Below are 20,748 nucleotides of genomic sequence, written 5' to 3'. Positions count from 1 at the left end.
ACAGGGACAATTATTCGGACCATTCGGATTGATGTTTGTGCCATGGATATTGCCGATGTCCTTGTTGGACAAGCATCAATCTGCCAAACTGCCTATAAGAATAGAATTAGGCAGCTGTAGGTTGGAAATTCTTTTGGCATGTTATGTACATAAACTAGACTCCGAGAAAAGGACCGATGGATCCATGTTTACAAGTAAATGAAAGATGCTAGTACATGGTTAGGCATACACACTATGTTAAGTGATTAGTATTTGAATTAGCCTTCTAAATCATTTTCTACGAATGGGTTTGAGAGTTTCAAGAGTTGAGACAATTCTACGGTCTAATAGTTGAGTCGAGGCAAGTGCGTGACGAACCCCTGTTTTGTAGGGTTGACCATTGTGTGTGCATTCGTTGTTATTTCTTATTGTCTGATTTCGTATCCTTGTGCCCATTCGGGTTCACTCGGAGTTACGGATGATCAATGTGATTTTTATATCGATTCTCAGATGTTCCACGGGATATTTATTTCTGAAAGCCAGGACGGTGAGGACGTCACACATGTCTAATACGAAGTGTCTGTGGTTTAAGGCGTGGTGTGAATAATCCGGTGGGCTTGAGCTAGGTCGTTGTGGACGCGACACTTGTTCAATCCGAAAGTGTAGGTGGTATAAAGCATTGCGTGGATATTCCGGAATGCTCAATACAAGAGAAAGTTCTTACAAATGCATGGTTTCTGTGCGTTGCAAATGGGAGAGTAAACATTTTTTAGCTGAGCAACTATTTTCATTTCAATTCAATTTTTATTCTGATTCGTCATATTGATACCGTGCACCTACAACCACAAACATGCAATATCTGGGTGGTGCCATTCAACACTGAGGAGGTCAGATCTATAAATTATGTGTCACCGTGACATGCAGCAGATGTAACACAAATTAATATCATACTTATCGGTTCCAATATTAAAGTTTATGACTACCACAACAATTGTTTGGATATTTTCAAAATAAACATTCATTCACTTCCGATGTTCATGAATTTTTTCAGTGTATGTACATCCTGTTAAAAAATTGTTTGTGTATTCACTAAAAAACAAATGTTCAGTCCATTGGTAAGTACGCGCGTGGAATTCACCAAGAAAAGTTACATACGTAGGTTGTTAGATCATGGTATATGTACAAAGTGAGAACCCGGTGCAAATACAACAAGACGATGGATTATAATAGACTCACCATAATCATTTACCTAGCTCACTCCTTGCCAAACATCACATAACATTGCGTGCCGTGTGTTAACTTGTAATACGGATCCGCGTCCAAAATGAAGACGAATTGTGCTGTATTGATTAAAGTTCAACCATAAATAGCATTTAAAAATAGTAGACATGTAAAATAGCATCATATTCTGATTCTACACATTTTTCTAATCAAATTCCACATATAACATGTTAAAATTGGAGTTACGGTTTAAAAGACATGGACATTTACATTTGTGCCCCTAACTCGTATCCACTACTCAGATTTGCCCCTAATTTCGATGCATACTCAAAATTTCCCCTCTGTCATTAGTTCCCCTTATAGAAATGCCCTTTTGTGTCGTTTCCGTCTGACCAAAGCTCATTGAGCGTGTACTAGACGTTTTAGGGACATCATTGCCCCTGTCTCCTTATGTCATTCAAATGCGGGACCCACTATGAAAAATCAAAGGAAAAAACTCTTTCTCTCACCCCCTCTCTCACTCACTTACTTGTGGGGCCAAACTACAAAAATGAAAAAAGACTCTCTCACCCCTCTCGCACACACTTACAAGTGGGCCAAACAAAAATTATAAAAGTAAAAATAAAACCTTCTCTCTCAGACCCTCTCTCTTCCTGACATGTGGGCCATGGGCCCACAGTCAAGGTCAACACCGGTCCACACCTGGAAAACAAGCCCAGTATTGAGTTCTGTTGCTCGCCGGTATCTCACCGTCGGCTCAACGTAGGTGGCCGAATGACTGCGGTTGGAGGGCGCAAGGTGCAGGGTAGCTAGACAACGCGCGCCAGTGTGACTGGCGCAGCAGACGTAGGCGGGCCGCCGTACAGCCGATTATGTCGAGCTTGATCACGGCGGCGGCTCCGAGCAGGGGGGTCCCGGCACGAAATTGAGCAGGGAAAGAGGGAAGTAGGCTCGCATGGTCATAGCGAAGACGACATGTTGGTCGGGGTGTTGTACGGTTGCTCGGAGATGCCGAATTTAGGAGATGAAGACCGGTGGTTGTGGCGGCAATCGGGGTCCCGGGTATCGTCTAGGGGAGGCTCCCTCCCGAATTAACCCTATAGTGCATAATAGAGGAAGATTACGAGGAAGAGAGAGGGGTAGACGGGGAGAGTTAGGGAGAGAAAGAGAAGAGAGGTACGAGCAGGTCGGAGTCCCAGGCACCTCACCCCGGTGAGCCCCACCGTCGACCATGAGAGAGAGACAGAGAGGAAGACGATGATCATGACCAGCCAGAGAGGAAGAAGATTATTACTTTATTACTCCCTCCTTCTCAAAACAAGTGTTTCAACACTAGTATAATTTTTCACTAAAGTTAGTACAAAGTTGAGACGTTTATTTTGGAACGGAGGGAGTAGTAGTTATACATATTAGGTATAGAATAGAAGATAGATAGACTAGTGGAGCGCTGGTCCCTGAGCGTGGACGATGAGGTGTGTTAATTTCATCCAGACGTGTGCAAGTGGGAGAGGTGCAGCAATCCTGGAAAGATCGTCACGGGGGAAGAGGGCTCCACACTTGGTCAGGTCGACAGAGAAAGTACACCATTTCAATAGAAAAATCAAAGACAGTACACGGCACGCCAGATAAGCATGCCCATACCGAGGCAGTCTGTTAGTCAAGAGCAAGAAAGCTATTCCAACACCAAGACCTTAAGCTCCAAGAGCATGGCCCGCATTGCGGCGTTCTTGCTGGTGGCGCTGCTCTCCTTAGCCGTGCATCTCGCGCAGTCCGCGTCGTGCCGATCATGCCCGCCGACAAAGCCTTCCCAGCCTCCACCGTGTAAGAAAAAGTCTTCACCATCGTCCATATCCTGCCCTCCACCTTCACAAACTCCCATGCCCTCACCAACACCCACACTTACCCCGGTGACTCCGATGCCGGCACCGACCCCGACTGTCTTCATCCCTCCACCTACAAACACTCCGGCACCCACGCTATACCGACCTCTGTAACTCCAACATCGGCACCGACCCCTATGATGCCTCCAATACCAACCCCTATAACTCCGAAGCCGGTACCAGCTCCTCTCTCTCCAACACCAACACCGGTGGCCCCAACACCTACACCCGTGATGCCGCCAACACAGACGCCTGTGACACCAACGCCGGCACCGACCCCTGTTTCTCCAACGCCAAACCCGGTGGCCCCAACACCTACCCCTGTGATGCCACCAACACCGACGCCGGCATCGACCCCTTTCTCTCCAACGCCAAGTCCGGTGGCCCCAACACCGACCCATGTGGTTCCGATGCCAGCACCAACCCCTGTCTCTCCAACGCCAACCCCGGTGGCCCCAACACCGGCCCCTGTGATGCCGCCAACACCAACATCGGCGACTCCGATGCCAGCACCGACCCCCGTTTCTCCAACGCCAACCCCGGTGGCCCCAGCACCGACTCCTATGATGCCGCCACCACCGAACCCTGTGACTCCGATGCCAGCACCAACCCCTGTCTCCAACGCCAATCCCGGTGGCCCCAATATCGACCCCCGTGATGCCGCCAGCACCCACCCCTGTGACTCCGACGCCACCCCCAGCCCCGGCTGCAGCGCCGGCTACATCGACCGGCAAGTGCCCCGTGGACACACTAAAGCTGCGTGCGTGCGTGGACGTGCTCAATGGGCTGTTGCACACGGTGATCGGCAGTAGCGCCAGCACTACATGCTGCCCGCTGCTGTCCGGCGTTGCCGACCTCGACGCTGCTCGCTGCCTTTGCACCACCATCAAGGTCAAGGCCCTCAACATCAACCTCATGCTGCCCATCGCCATCGAGGTGCTCGTCAACCAGTGCGGCAAGAGAGTGCCGAAAGACTTCCGCTGCCCTAATTAAGCTCCATCGATTACTATATGTACTATCAGTATCACCTGCATATGAATGCGATACATGCATTAAATTCTCTTGTGTGGTCACACAGGTGACATATCGAAGTGTAATAATCTATATGTACATGGATTTGCAGCTCTGACTCGCTACTTGTGACGGGGAGCTGTGGAGCATGCATACATTGTCTTTGTGTAACAGCGTATCATATAGTAACCGTATAACATGTTACCAATTGTGGTCTTCCATCGGTTTTGTAGTGTGTGTTTTCTTTTTGAAGAACTATGAATAAAATGTCCGTACTGTGTAAAAGAAGTTTTCACATCCACTTGTAACCCATACCAACATACTTGTTGAACCATACGCTTTACAGGATGCGGATTTTCGTGCTGAACATTTTGATATATTATACATTTTTTCCGACATCGTATGCAAAAGTTATAGCCGTTTTACTATTTCATAACACTTTTTTGCAAAACATGTCCAAACTAAAGTTTTTAAATTTTCCTAACTAGTAGATGTATTAATATAACTACCTCGCGAAGGATTTTATTTTTTGAATTTTTTATCATTTTCTTTTGTTTTTTTTCAAACTGAAATGGCGATACACAGGGGGTAGAGTTTGAGACACGAACCCCTTTAGTCCCGGTTTGAGACACGAACCGGGACTAAAGGGTGCGATGCCTTTAGTCCCGGTTCGTGTCTCAAACCGGGACTAAAGGTCTCATTTGAACCGGGACTAATGCCTTTAGCCGCTCGAACACATTAGTCCCGGTTCGGAGTGCAACCGGGACTAACGTGTATATTGGGCTGTGACCAAAGCTCTGTTTTCTACCTGTGTCCTTTAGTACAGGAAATCCATATGTATGCAAGAGTGAGTACAAAAATACTCAGCAAGCACAATATAGAACATCAGTAAATGAGGAACTCCATGATTTCAGATGGGAACACAAAAATATATCTGAAAGCACAATCTTAGAAAGGCTATAACCATCCCAACAAGAAACCATGCATTTGTAAGAACTTTCTCTTGTAGTGAGCATTCTGGAATGTCCACACAATGCTTTATACCACCGACACTTTCAGATTGAACACGTGTGGCGTCCTCGCCAACCTAGCTCAAGCCCACCAGATTATTCACACCATGCCTTATACCACCGACACTTCGGATTGGACATGTGTGACGTCCTCACCGTCCTAGCTTTCAGAAATATATATCCAGTGGAACATCCAAGCACCCATATAAAAATCACATTGATCATCTGTAACTCCGCGTGAACCCGAATGGGCGCAAGGATACGAAATCAGACAATAAAAAATTAACAATGAATGCACACACAATGGTCAACCATACAAAACGGGAGTTCGTCATGCACTTTTCTCAAATCAACTATTAGACCGCAGAATTGTCCTCGACTCTTGAAGCTCTCGAACCTATTCGTTAAAACTAATTAAGAAGGCTACTTCAAATACTAATCACTTACAACAGGTATTGGCATCTTTCATATACTTGTAAACATGGATCCATCAGTCTCTATCTCTTTATGTACATAAGAGGCCGAACTAATTTCCAACCTACAGATGCCTAATTCTATTCGTATAGGCAGTTGGGCAGATTGATTCTTATCTAACAGGGACAATTATTCGGACCATTCGGATTGATGTTTGTGCCATGGATATTGCCGATGTCCTTGTTGGACAAGCATCAATCTGCCAAACTGCCTATAAGAATAGAATTAGGCAGCTGTAGGTTGGAAATTCTTTTGGCATGTTATGTACATAAACTAGACTCTGAGAAAAGGACTGATGGATCCATGTTTACAAGTAAATGAAAGATGCCAGTACATGGTTAGGCATACACACTATGTTAAGTGATTAGTATTTGAATTAGCCTTCTAAATCATTTTCTACGAATGGGTTTGAGAGTTTCAAGAGTTGAGACAATTCTACGGTCTAATAGTTGAGTCGAGGCAAGTGCGCGACGAACCCCTGTTTTGTAGGGTTGACCATTGTGTGTGCATTCGTTGTTATTTCTTATTGTCTGATTTCGTATCCTTGTGCCCATTCGGGTTCACTTGGAGTTACGGATGATCAATGTGATTTTTATATCGATGCTCAGATGTTCCACGGGATATTTATTTCTGAAAGCCAGGACGGTGAGGACGTCACACATGTCTAATACGAAGTGTCTGTGGTTTAAGGCGTGGTGTGAATAATCCGGTGGGCTTGAGCTAGGTCGTTGTGGACGCGACACTTGTTCAATCCGAAAGTGTAGGTGGTATAAAGCATTGTGTGGATATTCCGGAATGCTCAATACAAGAGAAAGTTCTTACAAATGCATGGTTTCTGTGCGTTGCAAACGGGAGAGTAAACATTTTTTAGCTGAGCAACTATTTTCATTTCAATTCAATTTTTATTCTGATTTGTCATATTGATACCGTGCACCTACGACCACAAACATGCAATATCTGGGTGGTGCCATTCAACACTGAGGAGGCCAGATCTATAAATTATGTGCCACCGTAACATGCAGCAGATGGAACACAAATTAATATCTTACTTATCGGTTCCAATATTAAAGTTTATGACTATCACAAGTATTGTTTGGATATTTTCAAAATAAACATTCATTCACTTCCGATGTTCATTAATTTTTTAAGTGTATGTACATCCTGTTAAAAAATTGTTTGTGTATTCACTAAAAAACAAATGTTCAGTCCATTGGTAAGTACGCGCGTGGATTTCACCAAGAAAAGTTACATACGTAGGTTGTTAGATCATGGTATATGTACAAAGTGAGAACCCGGTGCAAATACAACAAGACATGGATTATAATAGACTCACTATAATCATTTACCTAGCTCACTCCTTGCCAAACATCACATAACATTGCGTGCCGTGTGTTAACTTGTAATACGGATCCGCGTCCAAAATGAAGACGAATTGTGCTGTATTGATTAAAGTTCAACCATAAATAGCATTTAAAAATAGTAGACATGTAAAATAGGATCATATTCAGATTCTACACATTTTTCTAATCAAATTCCACATATAACATGTTAAAATTGGAGTTACGGTTTAAAAGACATGGACATTTACATTTGTGCCCCTAACTCGAATCCACTACTCAGATTTGCCACTAATTTCGATGCATACTCAAATTTTCCCCTCTGTCATTAGTTCCCCTTATAGAAATGCCCTTTTGTGTCGTTTCCGTCTGACCAAAGCTCATTGAGCGTGTACTAGACGTTTTAGGGACATCATTGCCCCTGTCTCCTTATGTCATTCACATGCGGGACCCACTATGAAAAATCAAAGGAAAAAACTCTTTCTCTCACCCCCTGTCTCACTCACTTACTTGTGGGGCCAAACTACAAAAATGAAAAAAGACTCTCTCACCCCTCTCGCACACACTTACAAGTGGGCCAAACAAAAATTATAAAAGTAAAAATAAAACCTTCTCTCTCAGACCCTCTCTCTTCCTCACATGTGGGCCATCGGCCCACAGTCAAGGTCAACACCGGTCCACACCTGGAACACAAGCCCGGTCTTGAGTTCATGTGCTCGCCGGTATCTCACCGTCGGCTCAACGTAGGTGGCCGAATGACTGTGGTCGGAGGGCGCGAGGTGCGGGGTAGCTAGACAACGCGCGCCAGTGTGACTGGCGCAGGAGACGTAGGCGGGCCGCCGTACAACCGATTATGTCGAGCTTGATCACGGCGGCGGCTCCGAGCAGGGGGGTCCGGGCACGAAATCGAGCAGGGAAAGAGGGAAGTAGGCTCGCATGGTCATAGCGAAGACGACATGTTGGTCGGGGTGTTGTACGGTTGCTCGGAGATGCCGAATTTAGGAGATGAAGACCGGTGGTTGTGGCGGCAATCGGGGTCCCGGGTATCGTCTACGGGAGACTCCCTCCCGAATTAACCCTATAGTGCATAATAGAGGAAGATTATGAGGAAGAGAGAGGGGGAGACGGGGAGAGTTAGAGAGAGAAAGAGAAGAGAGGTAGGAGCAGGTCGGAGTCGCAGGCACCTCACCCCGGCGAGCCCCACCGTCGACCATGAGAGAGAGACAGAGAGGAAGAAGATGATCACGACCAGCCAGAGAGGAAGAAGATTATTACTTTATTACTCCCTCCTTCTCAAAACAAGTGTTTCAACACTAGTATAATTTTGCACTAAAGTTAGTACAAAGTTGAGACGTTTATTTTGGAACGGAGGGAGTAGTAGTTGTACATATTAGGTATAGAATAGAAGATAGATAGACTAGTGGAGCGCTGGTCCCTGAGCGTGGACGATGAGGTGTGTTAATTTCATCCAGACGTGTGCAAGTGGGAGAGGTCCAGCAATCCTGGAAAGATCGTCACGGGGGAAGAGGGCTCCACACTTGGTCAGGTCGACAGAGAAAGTACACCATTTCAATAGAAAAATAAAAGACAGTACACGGCACGCCTATATAAGCATGCCCATACCGAGGCATTCTGTTAGTCAAGAGCAAGAAAGCTATTCCAACACCAAGACCTTAAGCTCCAAGAGCATGGCCCGCATTGCGGCGTTCTTGCTGGTGGCGCTGCTCTCCTTAGCCGTGCATCTCGCGCAGTCCGCGTCGTGCCGATCATGCCCGCCGACAAAGCCTTCCCAGCCTCCACCGTGTAAGCACAAGTCTTCACCATCGTCCATACCCTGCCCTCCACCTTCACAAACTCCCATGCCCTCACCAACACCCACACTCACCCCGGTGACTCCGACGCCGGCACCGACCCCGACTGTCTTCATCCCTCCACCTACAAACACTGCGGCACCCACGCCCATACCGACCTCTGTAACTCCAACATCGGCACCGACCCCTATGATGCCTCCAATACCAACCCCTATAACTCCGAAGCCGGTACCAGCTCCTCTCTCTCCAACACCAACACCGGTGGCCCCAACACCTACACCCGTGATGCCGCCAACACAGACGCCTGTGACACCAACGCCGGCACCGACCCCTGTTTCTCCAACGCCAAACCCGGTGGCCCCAACACCAACCCCTGTGATGCCACCAACACCGACGCCGGCATCGACCCCTTTCTCTCCAACGCCAAGTCCGGTGGCCCCAACACCGACCCATGTGGTTCCGATGCCAGCACCAATCCCTGTCTCTCCAACGCCAACCCCGATGGACCCAACACCGGCCCCTGTGCTGCCGCCAACACCAACATCGGCGACTCCGATGCCAGCACCGACCCCCGTTTCTCCAACGCCAACCCCGGTGGCCCCAACACCGACTCCTATGATGCCGCCACCACCGACCCCTGTGACTCCGATGCCAGCACCAACCCCTGTCTCTCCAACGCCAATCCCGGTGGCCCCAATATCGACCCCCGTGATGCCGCCAGCACCAACCCCTGTGACTCCGACACCACCCCCAGCCCCGGCCGCAGCGCCGGCTACATCGACCGGCAAGTGCCCCGTGGACACACTAAAGCTGCGTGCGTGCGTGGACGTGCTCAATGGGCTGTTGCACACGGTGATCGGCAGTAGCGCCAGCAATACATGCTGCCCGCTGCTGTCCGGCGTTGCCGACGTCGACGCTGCTCTCTGCCTTTGCACCACCATCAAGGTCAAGGCGCTCAACATCAACCTCATGCTGCCCATCGCCATCGAGGTGCTCGTCAACCAGTGCGGCAAGAGAGTGCCGAAAGACTTCCGCTGCCCTAATTAAGCTCCATCGATTACTATATGTACTATCAGTATCACCTGCATATGAATGCGATACATGCATTAAATTCTCTTGTGTGGTCACACAGGTGACATATCGAAGTGTAATAATCTATATGTACATGGATTTGCAGCTCTGACTCGCTACTTGTGACGGGGAGCTGTGGAGCATGCATACATTGTCTTTGTGTAACAGCGTATCATATAGTAACCGTATAACATGTTACCAATTGTGGTCTTCCATCGGTTTTGTAGTGTGTGTTTTCTTTTTGAAGAACTATGAATAAATTGTCCGTACTGTGTAAAAGAAGTTTTCACATCCACTTGTAACCCATACCAACATACTTGTTGAACCATACGCTTTACAGGATGCGGATTTTCGTGCTGAACATTTTGATATATTATACATTTTTTCCGACATCGTATGCAAAAGTTATAGCCGTTTTACTATTTCATAACACTTTTTTGCAAAACATGTCCAAACTTAAGTTTTTAAATTTTCCTAACTAGTAGATGTAGTAATATAACTACATCTCGAAGGATTTTAATTTTTGAATTTTTTATCATTTTCTTTTGTTTTTTTCAAACTGAAATGGCGATACACAGGGGGCTAGAGTTTGAGATACGAACCCCTTTAGTCCCGTTTTGAGACACGAACCGGGACTAAAGGTTGCGATGCCTTTAGTCCCGGTTCGTGTCTCAAACCGGGACTAAAGGTCTCATTTGAACCGGGACTAATGCCTTTAGCCGCTCGAACACATTAGTCCCGGTTTGTAGTCCAACCAGGACTAATGTGTATATTGGGCTGTGACCAAAGCCCTGTTTTCTACCAGTGTCCTTTAGTACAGGAAATCCATATGTATGCAACAGTGAGTACAAAAATACTCAGCAAGCACAATATAGAACATCAGTAAATGAGGAACTCCATGATTTTATATGGGAACACAAAAATATATTTGAAAGCACAATCTTAGAAAGGCTATAACCATTCCAACAAGAAACCATGCATTTGTAAGAACTTTCTCTTGTAGTGAGCATTCTGGAATGTCCACACAATGCTTTATACCACCGACACTTTCAGATTGAACACATGTGGCGTCCTCGCCGACCTAGCTCAAGCCCACCAGATTATTCACACCATGCCTTATACCACCGACACTTCGGATTGGACATGTGTGACGTCCTCACCGTCCTAGCTTTCAGAAATATATATCCAGTTGAACATCCGAGCACCCATATAAAAATCACATTGATCATCTGTAACTCCGCGTGAACCCGAATGGGCGCAAGGATACGAAATCAGACAATAAAAATTAACAATGAATGCACACGCATTGGTCAACCATACAAAACGGGTGTTCGTCATGCAGTTTTCTCAAATCAACTATTAGACCGCAGAATTGTCCTCGACTCATGAAGCTCTCGAACCTATTCGTTAAAACTAATTAAGAAGGCTACTTAAAATACTAATCACTTACAACAGTGTTCATGCCTAACCGTGTATTGGCATCTTTCGTATACTTGTAAACATGGATCCATCAGTCTCTGTCTCTTTATGTATATAAGAGGCCGAACTAATTTCCAACCTACAGATGCCTAATTCTATTCGTATAAGCAGTTGGTCAGATTGATTCTTATCTAACAGGGACAATTATTCGGACCATTCGGATTGATGTTTGTGCCATGGATATTGCCGATGTCCTTGTTGGACAAGCATCAATCTGCCAAACTGCCTATAAGAATAGAATTAGGCAGTTGTAGGTTGGAAATTCTTTTGGCATGTTATGTACATAAACTAGACTCCGAGAAAAGGACCGATGGATCCATGTTTACAAGTAAATGAAAGATGCCAGTACATGGTTAGGCATACACACTATGTTAAGTGATTAGTATTTGAATTAGCCTTCTAAATCATTTTCTACGAATGGGTTTGAGAGTTTCAAGAGTTGAGACAATTCTACGGTCTAATAGTTGAGTCGAGGCAAGTGCGTGACGAACCCCTGTTTTGTAGGGTTGACCATTGTGTGTGCATTCGTTGTTATTTCTTATTGTCTGATTTCGTATCCTTGTGCCCATTCGGGTTCACTCGGAGTTACGGATGATCAATGTGATTTTTATATCGATGCTCGGATGTTCCATGGGATATTTATTTCTGAAAGCCAGGACGGTGAGGACGTCACACATGTCTAATAAGAAGTGTCTGTGGTTTAAGGCGTGGTGTGAATAATCCGGTGGGCTTGAGCTAGGTCGTTGTGGACGCGACACTTGTTCAATCCAAACGTGTAGGTGGTATAAAGCATTGTGTGGATATTCCGGAATGCTCAATACAAGAGAAAGTTCTTACAAATGCATGGTTTCTGTGTGTTGCAAACAGGAGAGTAAACATTTTTTAGCTGAGCAACTATTTTCATTTCAATTCAATTTTTATTCTGATTCGTCATATTGATACCGTGCACCTACGACCACAAACATGCAATATCTGGGTGGTGCCATTCAACATTGAGGAGGCCAGATCTATAAATTATGTGTCACCGTGACATGCAGCAGATGTAACACAAATTAATATCATACTTATCGGTTCCAATATTAAAGTTTATGACTATCACAAGAATTGTTTGGATATTTTCAAAATAAACATTCATTCACTTCCGATGTTCATGAATTTTTTCAGTGTATGTACATCCTTGTAAAAAATTGTTTGTGTATTCACTAAAAAACAAATGTTCAGTCCATCTGTAAGTACGCGCATGGAATTCACCAAGAAAAGTTACATACGTAGGTTGTTAGATCATGGTATATGTACAAAGTGAGAACCCGGTGCAAATACAACAAGACGATGGATTATAATAGACTCACTATAATCATTTACCTAGCTCACTCCTTGCCAAACATCACATAACATTGCGTGCCGTGTGTTAACTTGTAATACGGATCCGCGTCCAAAATGAAGACGAATTGTGCTGTATTGATTAAAGTTCAACCATAAATAGCATTTAAAAATAGTAGACATGTAAAATAGGATCATATTCAGATTCTACACATTTTTCTAATCAAATTCCACATATAACATGTTAAAATTGGAGTTACGGTTTAAAAGACATGGACATTTACATTTGTGCCCCTAACTCGAATCCACTACTCAGATTTGCCCCTAATTTCGATGCATACTCAAAATTTCCCCTCTGTCGTTAGTTCCCCTTATAGAAATGCCCTTTTGTGTCGTTTCCGTCTGACAAAAGCTCATTGAGCGTGTACTAGACGTTTTAGGGACATCATTGCCCTGTCTCCTTATGTCATTCACATGCGGGACCCACTATGAAAAATCAAAGGAAAAAACTCTTTCTCTCACCCCCTCTCTCACTCACTTACTTGTGGGGCCAAACTACAAAAATGAAAAAAGACTCTCTCACCCCTCTCGCACACACTTAACGTGGGCCAAACACAAATTATAAAAGTAAAAATAAAACCTTCTCTCTCAGACCCTCTCTCTTCCTGACATGTGGGCCATGGGCCCACAGTCAAGGTCAACACCGGTCCACACCTGGAACACAAGCCCGGTCTTGAGTTCATGTGCTCGCCGGTATCTCACCGTCGGCTCAACGTAGGTGGCCGAATGACTGCGGTCAGAGGGCGCGAGGTGCGGGGTAGCTAGACAACGCGCGCCAGTGTGACTGGCGCAGCAGACGTAGGCGGGCCGCCGTACAACCGATTATGTCGAGCTTGATCACGGCGGCGGCTCCGAGCAGGGGGGTCCGGGCACGAAATCGAGCAGGGAAAGAGGGAAGTAGGCTCGCATGGTCATAGCGAAGACGACATGTTGGTCGGGGTGTTGTACGGTTGCTCGGAGATGCCGAATTTAGGAGATTAAGACCGGTGGTTGTGGCGGCAATCGGGGTCCCGGTATCGTCTAGGGGAGACTCCCTCCCGAATTAACCCTATAGTGCATAATAGAGGAAGACTACGAGGAAGAGAGAGGGGGAGACGGGGAGAGTTAGAGAGAGAAAGAGAAGAGGGGTAGGAGCAGGTCGGAGTCGCAGGCACCTCACCTCGGCGAGCCCCACCGTCGACCATGAGAGAGACACAGAGAGGAAGAAGATGATCATGACCAGCCAGAGAGGAAGAAGATTATTACTTTATTACTCCCTCCTCAAAACAAGTGTTTCAACACTAGTATAATTTTGCACTAAAGTTAGTACAAAGTTGAGACTTTTATTTTGGAACGGAGGGAGTAGTAGTTATACATATTAGGTATAGAATAGAAGATAGATAGACTAGTGGAGCGCTGGTCCCTGAGCGTGGACGATGAGGTGTGTTAATTTCATCCAGACGTGTGCAAGTGGGAGAGGTCCAGCAATCCTGGAAAGATCGTCACGGGGGAAGAGGGCTCCACACTTGGTCAGGTCGACAGAGAAAGTACACCATTTCAATAGAAAAATAAAAGACAGTACACGGCACGCCTATATAAGCATGCCCATACCGAGGCATTCTGTTAGTCAAGAGCAAGAAAGCTATTCCAACACCAAGACCTTAAACTCCAAGAGCATGGCCCGCATTGCGGTGTTCTTGCTGGTGGCGCTGTTCTCCTTAGACGTGCATCTCACGCAGTCCGCGTCGTGCCGATCATGCCCGCCGACAAAGCCTTCCCAGCCTCCAACGTGTAAGCACAAGTCTTCACCATCGTCCATACCCTGCCTTCCACCTTCACAAACTCCCATGCCCTCACCAACACCCACACTCACCCCGGTGACTCCGACGCCGGCACCGACCCCGACTGTCTTCATCCCTCCACCTACAAACACTCCGGCACCCACGCCCATACCGACCTCTGTAACTCCAACATCGGCACCGACCCCTATGATGCCTCCAATACCAACCCCTATAACTCCGAAGCCGGTACCAGCTCCTCTCTCTCCAACACCAACACCGGTGGCCCCAACACCTACACTCGTGATGCCGCCAACACAGACGCATGTGACACCAACGCCGGCACCGACCCCTGTTTCTCCAACGCCAAACCCGGTGGCCCCAACACCTACCCCTGTGATGCCACCAACACCGACGCCGGCATCGACCCCTTTCTCTCCAACGCCAAGTCCGGTGGCCCCAACACCGACCCATGTGGTTCCGATGCCAGCACCAACGCCAACCCCGGTGGCCCCAACACCGACTCCTATGATGCCGCCACCACCGACCCCTGTGACTCCGATGCCAGCACCAACCCCTGTCTCTCCAACGCCAATCCCGGTGGCCCCAATATCGACCCCCGTGATGCCGCCAGCACCCACCCGTGTGACTCCGACGCCACCCCCAGCCCCGGCCACAGCGCCGGCTACATCGACCGGCAAGTGCCCCGTGGACACACTAAAGCTGCGTGCGTGCGTGGACGTGCTCAATGGGCTGTTGCACACGGTGATAGGCAGTAGCGCCAGCAATACATGCTGCCCGCTGCTGTCCGGCGTTGCCGACCTCGACGCTGCTCTCTGCCTTTGCACCACCATCAAGGTCAAGGCTCTCAACATCAACCTCATGCTGCCCATCGCCATCGAGGTGCTCGTCAACCAGTGCGGCAAGAGAGTGCCGAAAGACTTCCGCTGCCCTAATTAAGCTCCATCGATTACTATATGTACTATCAGTATCACCTGCATATGAATGCGATACATGCATTAAATTCTCTTGTGTGGTCACACAGGTGACATATCGAAGTGTAATAATCTATATGTACATGGATTTGCAGCTCTGACTCGCTACTTGTGACGGGGAGCTGTGGAGCATGCATACATTGTCTTTGTGTAACAGCGTATCATATAGTAACCGTATAACATGTTACCAATTGTGGTCTTCCATCGGTTTTGTAGTGTGTGTTTTCTTTTTGAAGAACTATGAATAAAATGTCCGTACTGTGTAAAAGAAGTTTTCACATCCACTTGTAACCCATACCAACATACTTGTTGAACCATACGCTTTACAGGATGCGGATTTTCGTGCTGAACATTTTGATATATTATACATTTTTTCCGACATCGTATGCAAAAGTTATAGCCGTTTTACTTTTTCATAACACTTTTTTGCAAAACATGTCCAAACTTAAGTTTTTAAATTTTCCTAACTAGTAGATGTAGTAATATAACTAAATCTCGAAGGATTTTATTTTTTGAATTTTTAATCATTTTCTTTTGTTTTTTTTCAAACTGAAATGGCGATACACAGGGGGGTAGAGTTCGAGATACGAACCCCTTTAGTCCCGGTTTGAGACACGAACCGGGACTATAGGTTGCGATGCCTTTAGTCCCGGTTCGTGTCTCAAACCGGGACTAAGGGTCTCATTTGAACCGGGACTAATGCCTTTAGCCCCTCGAACACATTAGTCCAGTTCGTAGTGCAACCGGGACTAATGTGTATATTGGGCTGTGACCAAAGCCCTGTTTTCTACCAGTGTCCTTTAGTACAGGAAATCCATATGTATGCAAGAGTGAGTACAAAAATACTCAGCAAGCACAATATAGAACATGAGTAAATGAGGATCCATGTTTACAAGTAAATGAAAGATGCCAGTACATGGTTAGGCATACACACTATGTTAAGTGATTAGTATTTGAATTAGCCTTCTAAATCATTTTCTACGAATGGGTTTGAGAGTTTCAAGAGTTGAGACAATTCTACGGTCTAATAGTTGAGTCGAGGCAAGTGCGTGACGAACCCCTGTTTTGTAGGGTTGACCATTGTGTGTGCATTCGTTGTTATTTCTTATTGTCTGATTTCGTATCCTTGTGCCCATTCGGGTTCACTCGGAGTTACGGATGATCAATGTGATTTTTATATCGATGCTCAGATGTTCCATGGGATATTTATTTCTGAAAGCCAGGACGGTGAGGACGTCACACATGTCTAATACGAAGTGTCTGTGGTTTAAGGCGTGGTGTGAATAATCCGGTGGGCTTGAGCTAGGTCGTTGGGGACGCGACACTTGTTCAATCCGAAAGTGTAGGTGGTATAAAGCATTGTGTGGATATTCCGGAATGCTCAATACAAGAGAAAGTTCTTACAAATGCATGGTTTCTGTGCGTTGCAAACGGGAGAGTAAACATTTTTTAGCTGAGCAACTATTTTCATTTCAATTCAATTTTTATTCTGATTCGTCATATTGATACCGTGCACGTACGACCACAAACATGCAATATTTGGGTGGTGCCATTCAACACTGAGGAGGCCAGATCTATAAATTATGTGTCAGCGTGACATGCAGCAGATGGAACACAAATTAATATCATACTTATCGGTTCCAATTAAAGTTTGGATATTTTCAAAATAAGCATTCATTCACTTCCGATGTTCATGAATTTTTTCAGTGTATGTACATCGTGTTAAAAAATTGTTTGTGTATTCACTAAAAAACAAATGTTCAGTCCATTGGTAAGTACGCGCGTGGAATTCACCAAAAAAAGTTACATACGTAGGTTGTTACATCATGGTATATGTACAAAGTGAGAACCCGGTGCAAATACAACAAGACGATGGATTATAATAGACTCACTATAATCATTTACCTAGCTCACTCCTTGCCAAACATCACATAACATTGCGTGCCGTGTGTTAACTTGTAATACGGATCCGTGTCCAAAATGAAGACGAATTGTGCTGTATTGATTAAAGTTCAACCATAAATAGCATTTAAAAATAGTAGACATGTAAAATAGCATCATATTCAGATTCTATACATTTTTCTAATCAAATTCCACATATAACATGTTAAAATTGGAGTTACGGTTTAAAAGACATGGACATTTACATTTGTGCCCCTAACTCGAATTCACTAATCAGATTTGCCCTTAATTTCGATGCATACTCAAATTTTCCCCTCTGTCGTTAGTTCCCCTTATAGAAATGCCCTTTTGTGTTGTTTCCGTCTGACCAAAGCTCATTGAGCGTGTACTAGACGTTTTAGGGACATCATTGCCCCTGTCTACTTATGTCATTCACATGCAGGACCCACTATGAAAAATCAAAGGAAAAAACTCTTTCTCTCACCCCCTCTCTCACTCACTTACTTGTGGGGCCAAACTACAAAAATGAAAAAAGACTCTCTCACCCCTCTCGCACACACTTACAAGTGGGCCAAACAAAAATTATAAAAGTAAAAATAAAACCTTCTCTCTCAGACCCTCTCTCTTCCTGACATGTGGGCCATGGGCCCACAGTCAAGGTCAACACCGGTCCACACCTGGAACACAAGCCCGGTCTTGAGTTCATGTGCTCGCCGGTATCTCACCGTCGGCTCAACGTAGGTGGCCGAATGACTGCGGTCGGAGGGCGCGAGGTGCGGTGTAGCTAGACAACGCGCGCCAGTGTGACTGGCGCAGCAGACGTAGGCGGGCCGCCGTACAACCGATTATGTCGAGCTTGATCACGGCGGTGCTCCAAGCAGGGGGGTCCGGGCACGAAATCGAGCAGGGAAACAGGGAAGTAGGCTCGCATGGTCATAGCGAAGACGACATGTTGGTCGGGGTGTTGTACGGTTGCTCGGAGATGCCGAATTTAGGAGATGAAGACCGGTGGTTGTGGCGGCAATCGGGGTCCCGGGTATCGTCTAGGGGAGACTCCCTCCCGAATTAACCCTATAGTGCATAATAGAGGAAGATTGCGAGGAAGAGAGAGGGGGAGACGGGGAGAGTTAGAGAGAGAAAGAGAAGAGAGGTAGGAGCAGGTCGGAGTCGCAGGCACCTCACCCCGGCGAGCCCCACCGTCGACCATGAGAGAGAGACAGAGAGGAAGAAGATGATCATGACCAGCCAGAGAGGAAAAAGATTATTACTTTATTACTCCCTCCTTCTCAAAACAAGTGTTTCAACACTAGTATAATTTTGCACTAAAGTTAGTACAAAGTTGAGATGTTTATTTTGGAACGGAGGGAGTAGTAGTTATACATATTAGGTATAGAATAGAAGATAGATAGACTAGTGGAGCGCTGGTCCCTGAGCGTGGACGATGAGGTGTGTTAATTTCATCCAGACGTGTGCAAGTGGGAGAGGTCCAGCAATCCTGGAAAGATCGTCACAGGGGAAGAGGGCTCCACACTTGGTCAGGTCGACAGAGAAAGTACACCATTTCAATAGAAAAATAAAAGACAGTACACGGCACGCCTATATAAGCACGCCCATAGCGAGGCATTCTGTTAGTCAAGAGCAAGAAAGGTATACCAACACCAAGACCTTAAGCTCCAAGAGCATGGCCCGCATTGCGGCGTTCTTGCCGGTGGCGCTGCTCTCCTTAGACGTGCATCTCACGCAGTCCGCGTCGTGCCGATCATGCCCACCGACAAAGCCTTCCCAGCCTCCACCGTGTAAGCACAAGTCTTCACCATCGTCCATACCCTGCCCTCCACCTTCAAAAACTCCCTTGCCCTCACCAACACCCACACTCACCCCGGTGACTCCGACACCGGCACCGACCCCGACTGTCTTCATCCCTCCACCTACAAACACTCCGGCACCCACGCCCATACCGACCTCTGTAACTCCAACATCGGCACCGACCCCTATGATGCCTCCAATACCAACCCCTATAACTCCGAAGCCGGTACCAGCTCCTCTCTCTCCAACACCAACACCGGTGGCCCCAACACCTACACCCGTGATGCCGCCAACACAGACGCCTGTGACACCAACGCCGGCACCGACCCCTGTTTCTCCAACGCCAAACCTGGTGGCCCCAACACCTACCCCTGTGATGCCACCAACACCGACGCCGGCATCGACCCCTTTCTCTCCAACGCCATGTCCGGTGGCCCCAACACCGACCCATGTGGTTCCGATGCCAGCACCAACCCCTGTCTCTCCAACGCCAACCCCGGTGGCCCCAACACCGGCCCCTGTGATGCCGCCAACACCAACATCGGCGACTCCGATGCCAGCACCGACCCCCGTTTCTCCAACGCCAACCCCGGTGGCCCCAACACCGACTCCTATGATGCCGCCACCACCGACCCCTGTGACTCCGATGCCAGCACCAACCCCTGTCTCTCCAACGCCAATCCCGGTGGCCCCAATATCGACCCCCGTGATGCCGCCAGCACCCACCCCTGTGACTCCGACGCCACCCCCAGCCCCGGCCGCAGCGCCGGCTACATCGACCGGCAAGTGCCCCGTGGACACACTAAAGCTGTGTGCGTGCGTGGACGTGCTCAATGGGCTGTTGCACACGGTGATCGGCAGTAGCGCCAGCAATACATGCTGCCCGCTGCTGTCCGGCGTTGCCGACGTCGACGCTGCTCTCTGCCTTTGCACCACCATCAAGGTCAAGGCGCTCAACATCAACCTCATGCTGCCCATCGCCATCGAGGTGCTCGTCAACCAGTGCGGCAAGAGAGTGCCGAAAGACTTCCGCTGCCCTAATTAAGCTCCATCGATTACTATATGTACTATCAGTATCACCTGCATATGAATGCGATACATGCATTAAATTCTCTTGTGTGGTCACACAGGTGACATATCGAAGTGTAATAATCTATATGTACATGGATTTGCAGCTCTGACTCGCTACTTGTGACGGGGAGCTGTGGAGCATGGATACATTGTCTTCGTGTAACAGCGTATCATATAGTAACCGTATAACATGTTACCAATTGTGGTCTTCCATCGGTTTTGTAGTGTGTGTTTTCTTTTTGAAGAACTATGAATAAAATGTCCGTACTGTGTAAAAGAAGTTTTCACATCCACTTGTAACCCATACCAACATACTTGTTGAACCATACGCTTTACAGGATGCGGATTTTCGTGCTGAACATTTTGATATATTATACATTTTTTCCGACATCGTATGCAAAAGTTATAGCCGTTTTACTTTTTCATAACACTTTTTTGCAAAACATGTCCAAACTTAAGTTTTTAAATTTTCCTAACTAGTAGATGTAGTAATATAACTACATCTCGAAGGATTTTATTTTTTGAATTTTTTATCATTTTCTTTTGTTTTTTTTCAAAACTGAA

At 46.6% G+C, this 20,748-nt stretch overlaps 2 protein-coding genes across 2 annotated transcripts; both read left to right on the top strand.

The window, feature by feature from the left end:
- Positions 1–3,683: 3,683 nt before the first annotated feature.
- On the top strand, positions 3,684–10,073 carry LOC141027991 (uncharacterized). Its single transcript, XM_073505732.1, has 2 exons — positions 3,684–4,068; positions 9,289–10,073. Exons 1-2 carry the CDS (start codon positions 3,738–3,740, stop codon positions 9,768–9,770), a joined length of 813 nt encoding a protein of 270 aa, XP_073361833.1. The 5' UTR covers positions 3,684–3,737; the 3' UTR covers positions 9,771–10,073.
- Positions 10,074–14,282: 4,209 nt separating this feature from the next.
- Positions 14,283–20,461, top strand: LOC109785087 (uncharacterized). Its single transcript, XM_073505733.1, has 2 exons — positions 14,283–15,361; positions 19,670–20,461. The coding sequence occupies exons 1-2, from the start codon at positions 14,309–14,311 to the stop codon at positions 20,156–20,158; spliced, it is 1,542 nt and encodes a 513-aa protein (XP_073361834.1). The 5' UTR covers positions 14,283–14,308; the 3' UTR covers positions 20,159–20,461.
- The last annotated feature ends 287 nt before the right edge of the window (positions 20,462–20,748 follow it).

The sequence above is a fragment of the Aegilops tauschii genome, chromosome 7 (assembly GCF_002575655.3).
Source record: "Aegilops tauschii subsp. strangulata cultivar AL8/78 chromosome 7, Aet v6.0, whole genome shotgun sequence".
Classification (NCBI taxonomy): Eukaryota; Viridiplantae; Streptophyta; class Magnoliopsida; order Poales; family Poaceae; genus Aegilops; species Aegilops tauschii.
This window is presented reverse-complemented; position numbering and strand designations above follow the sequence as displayed.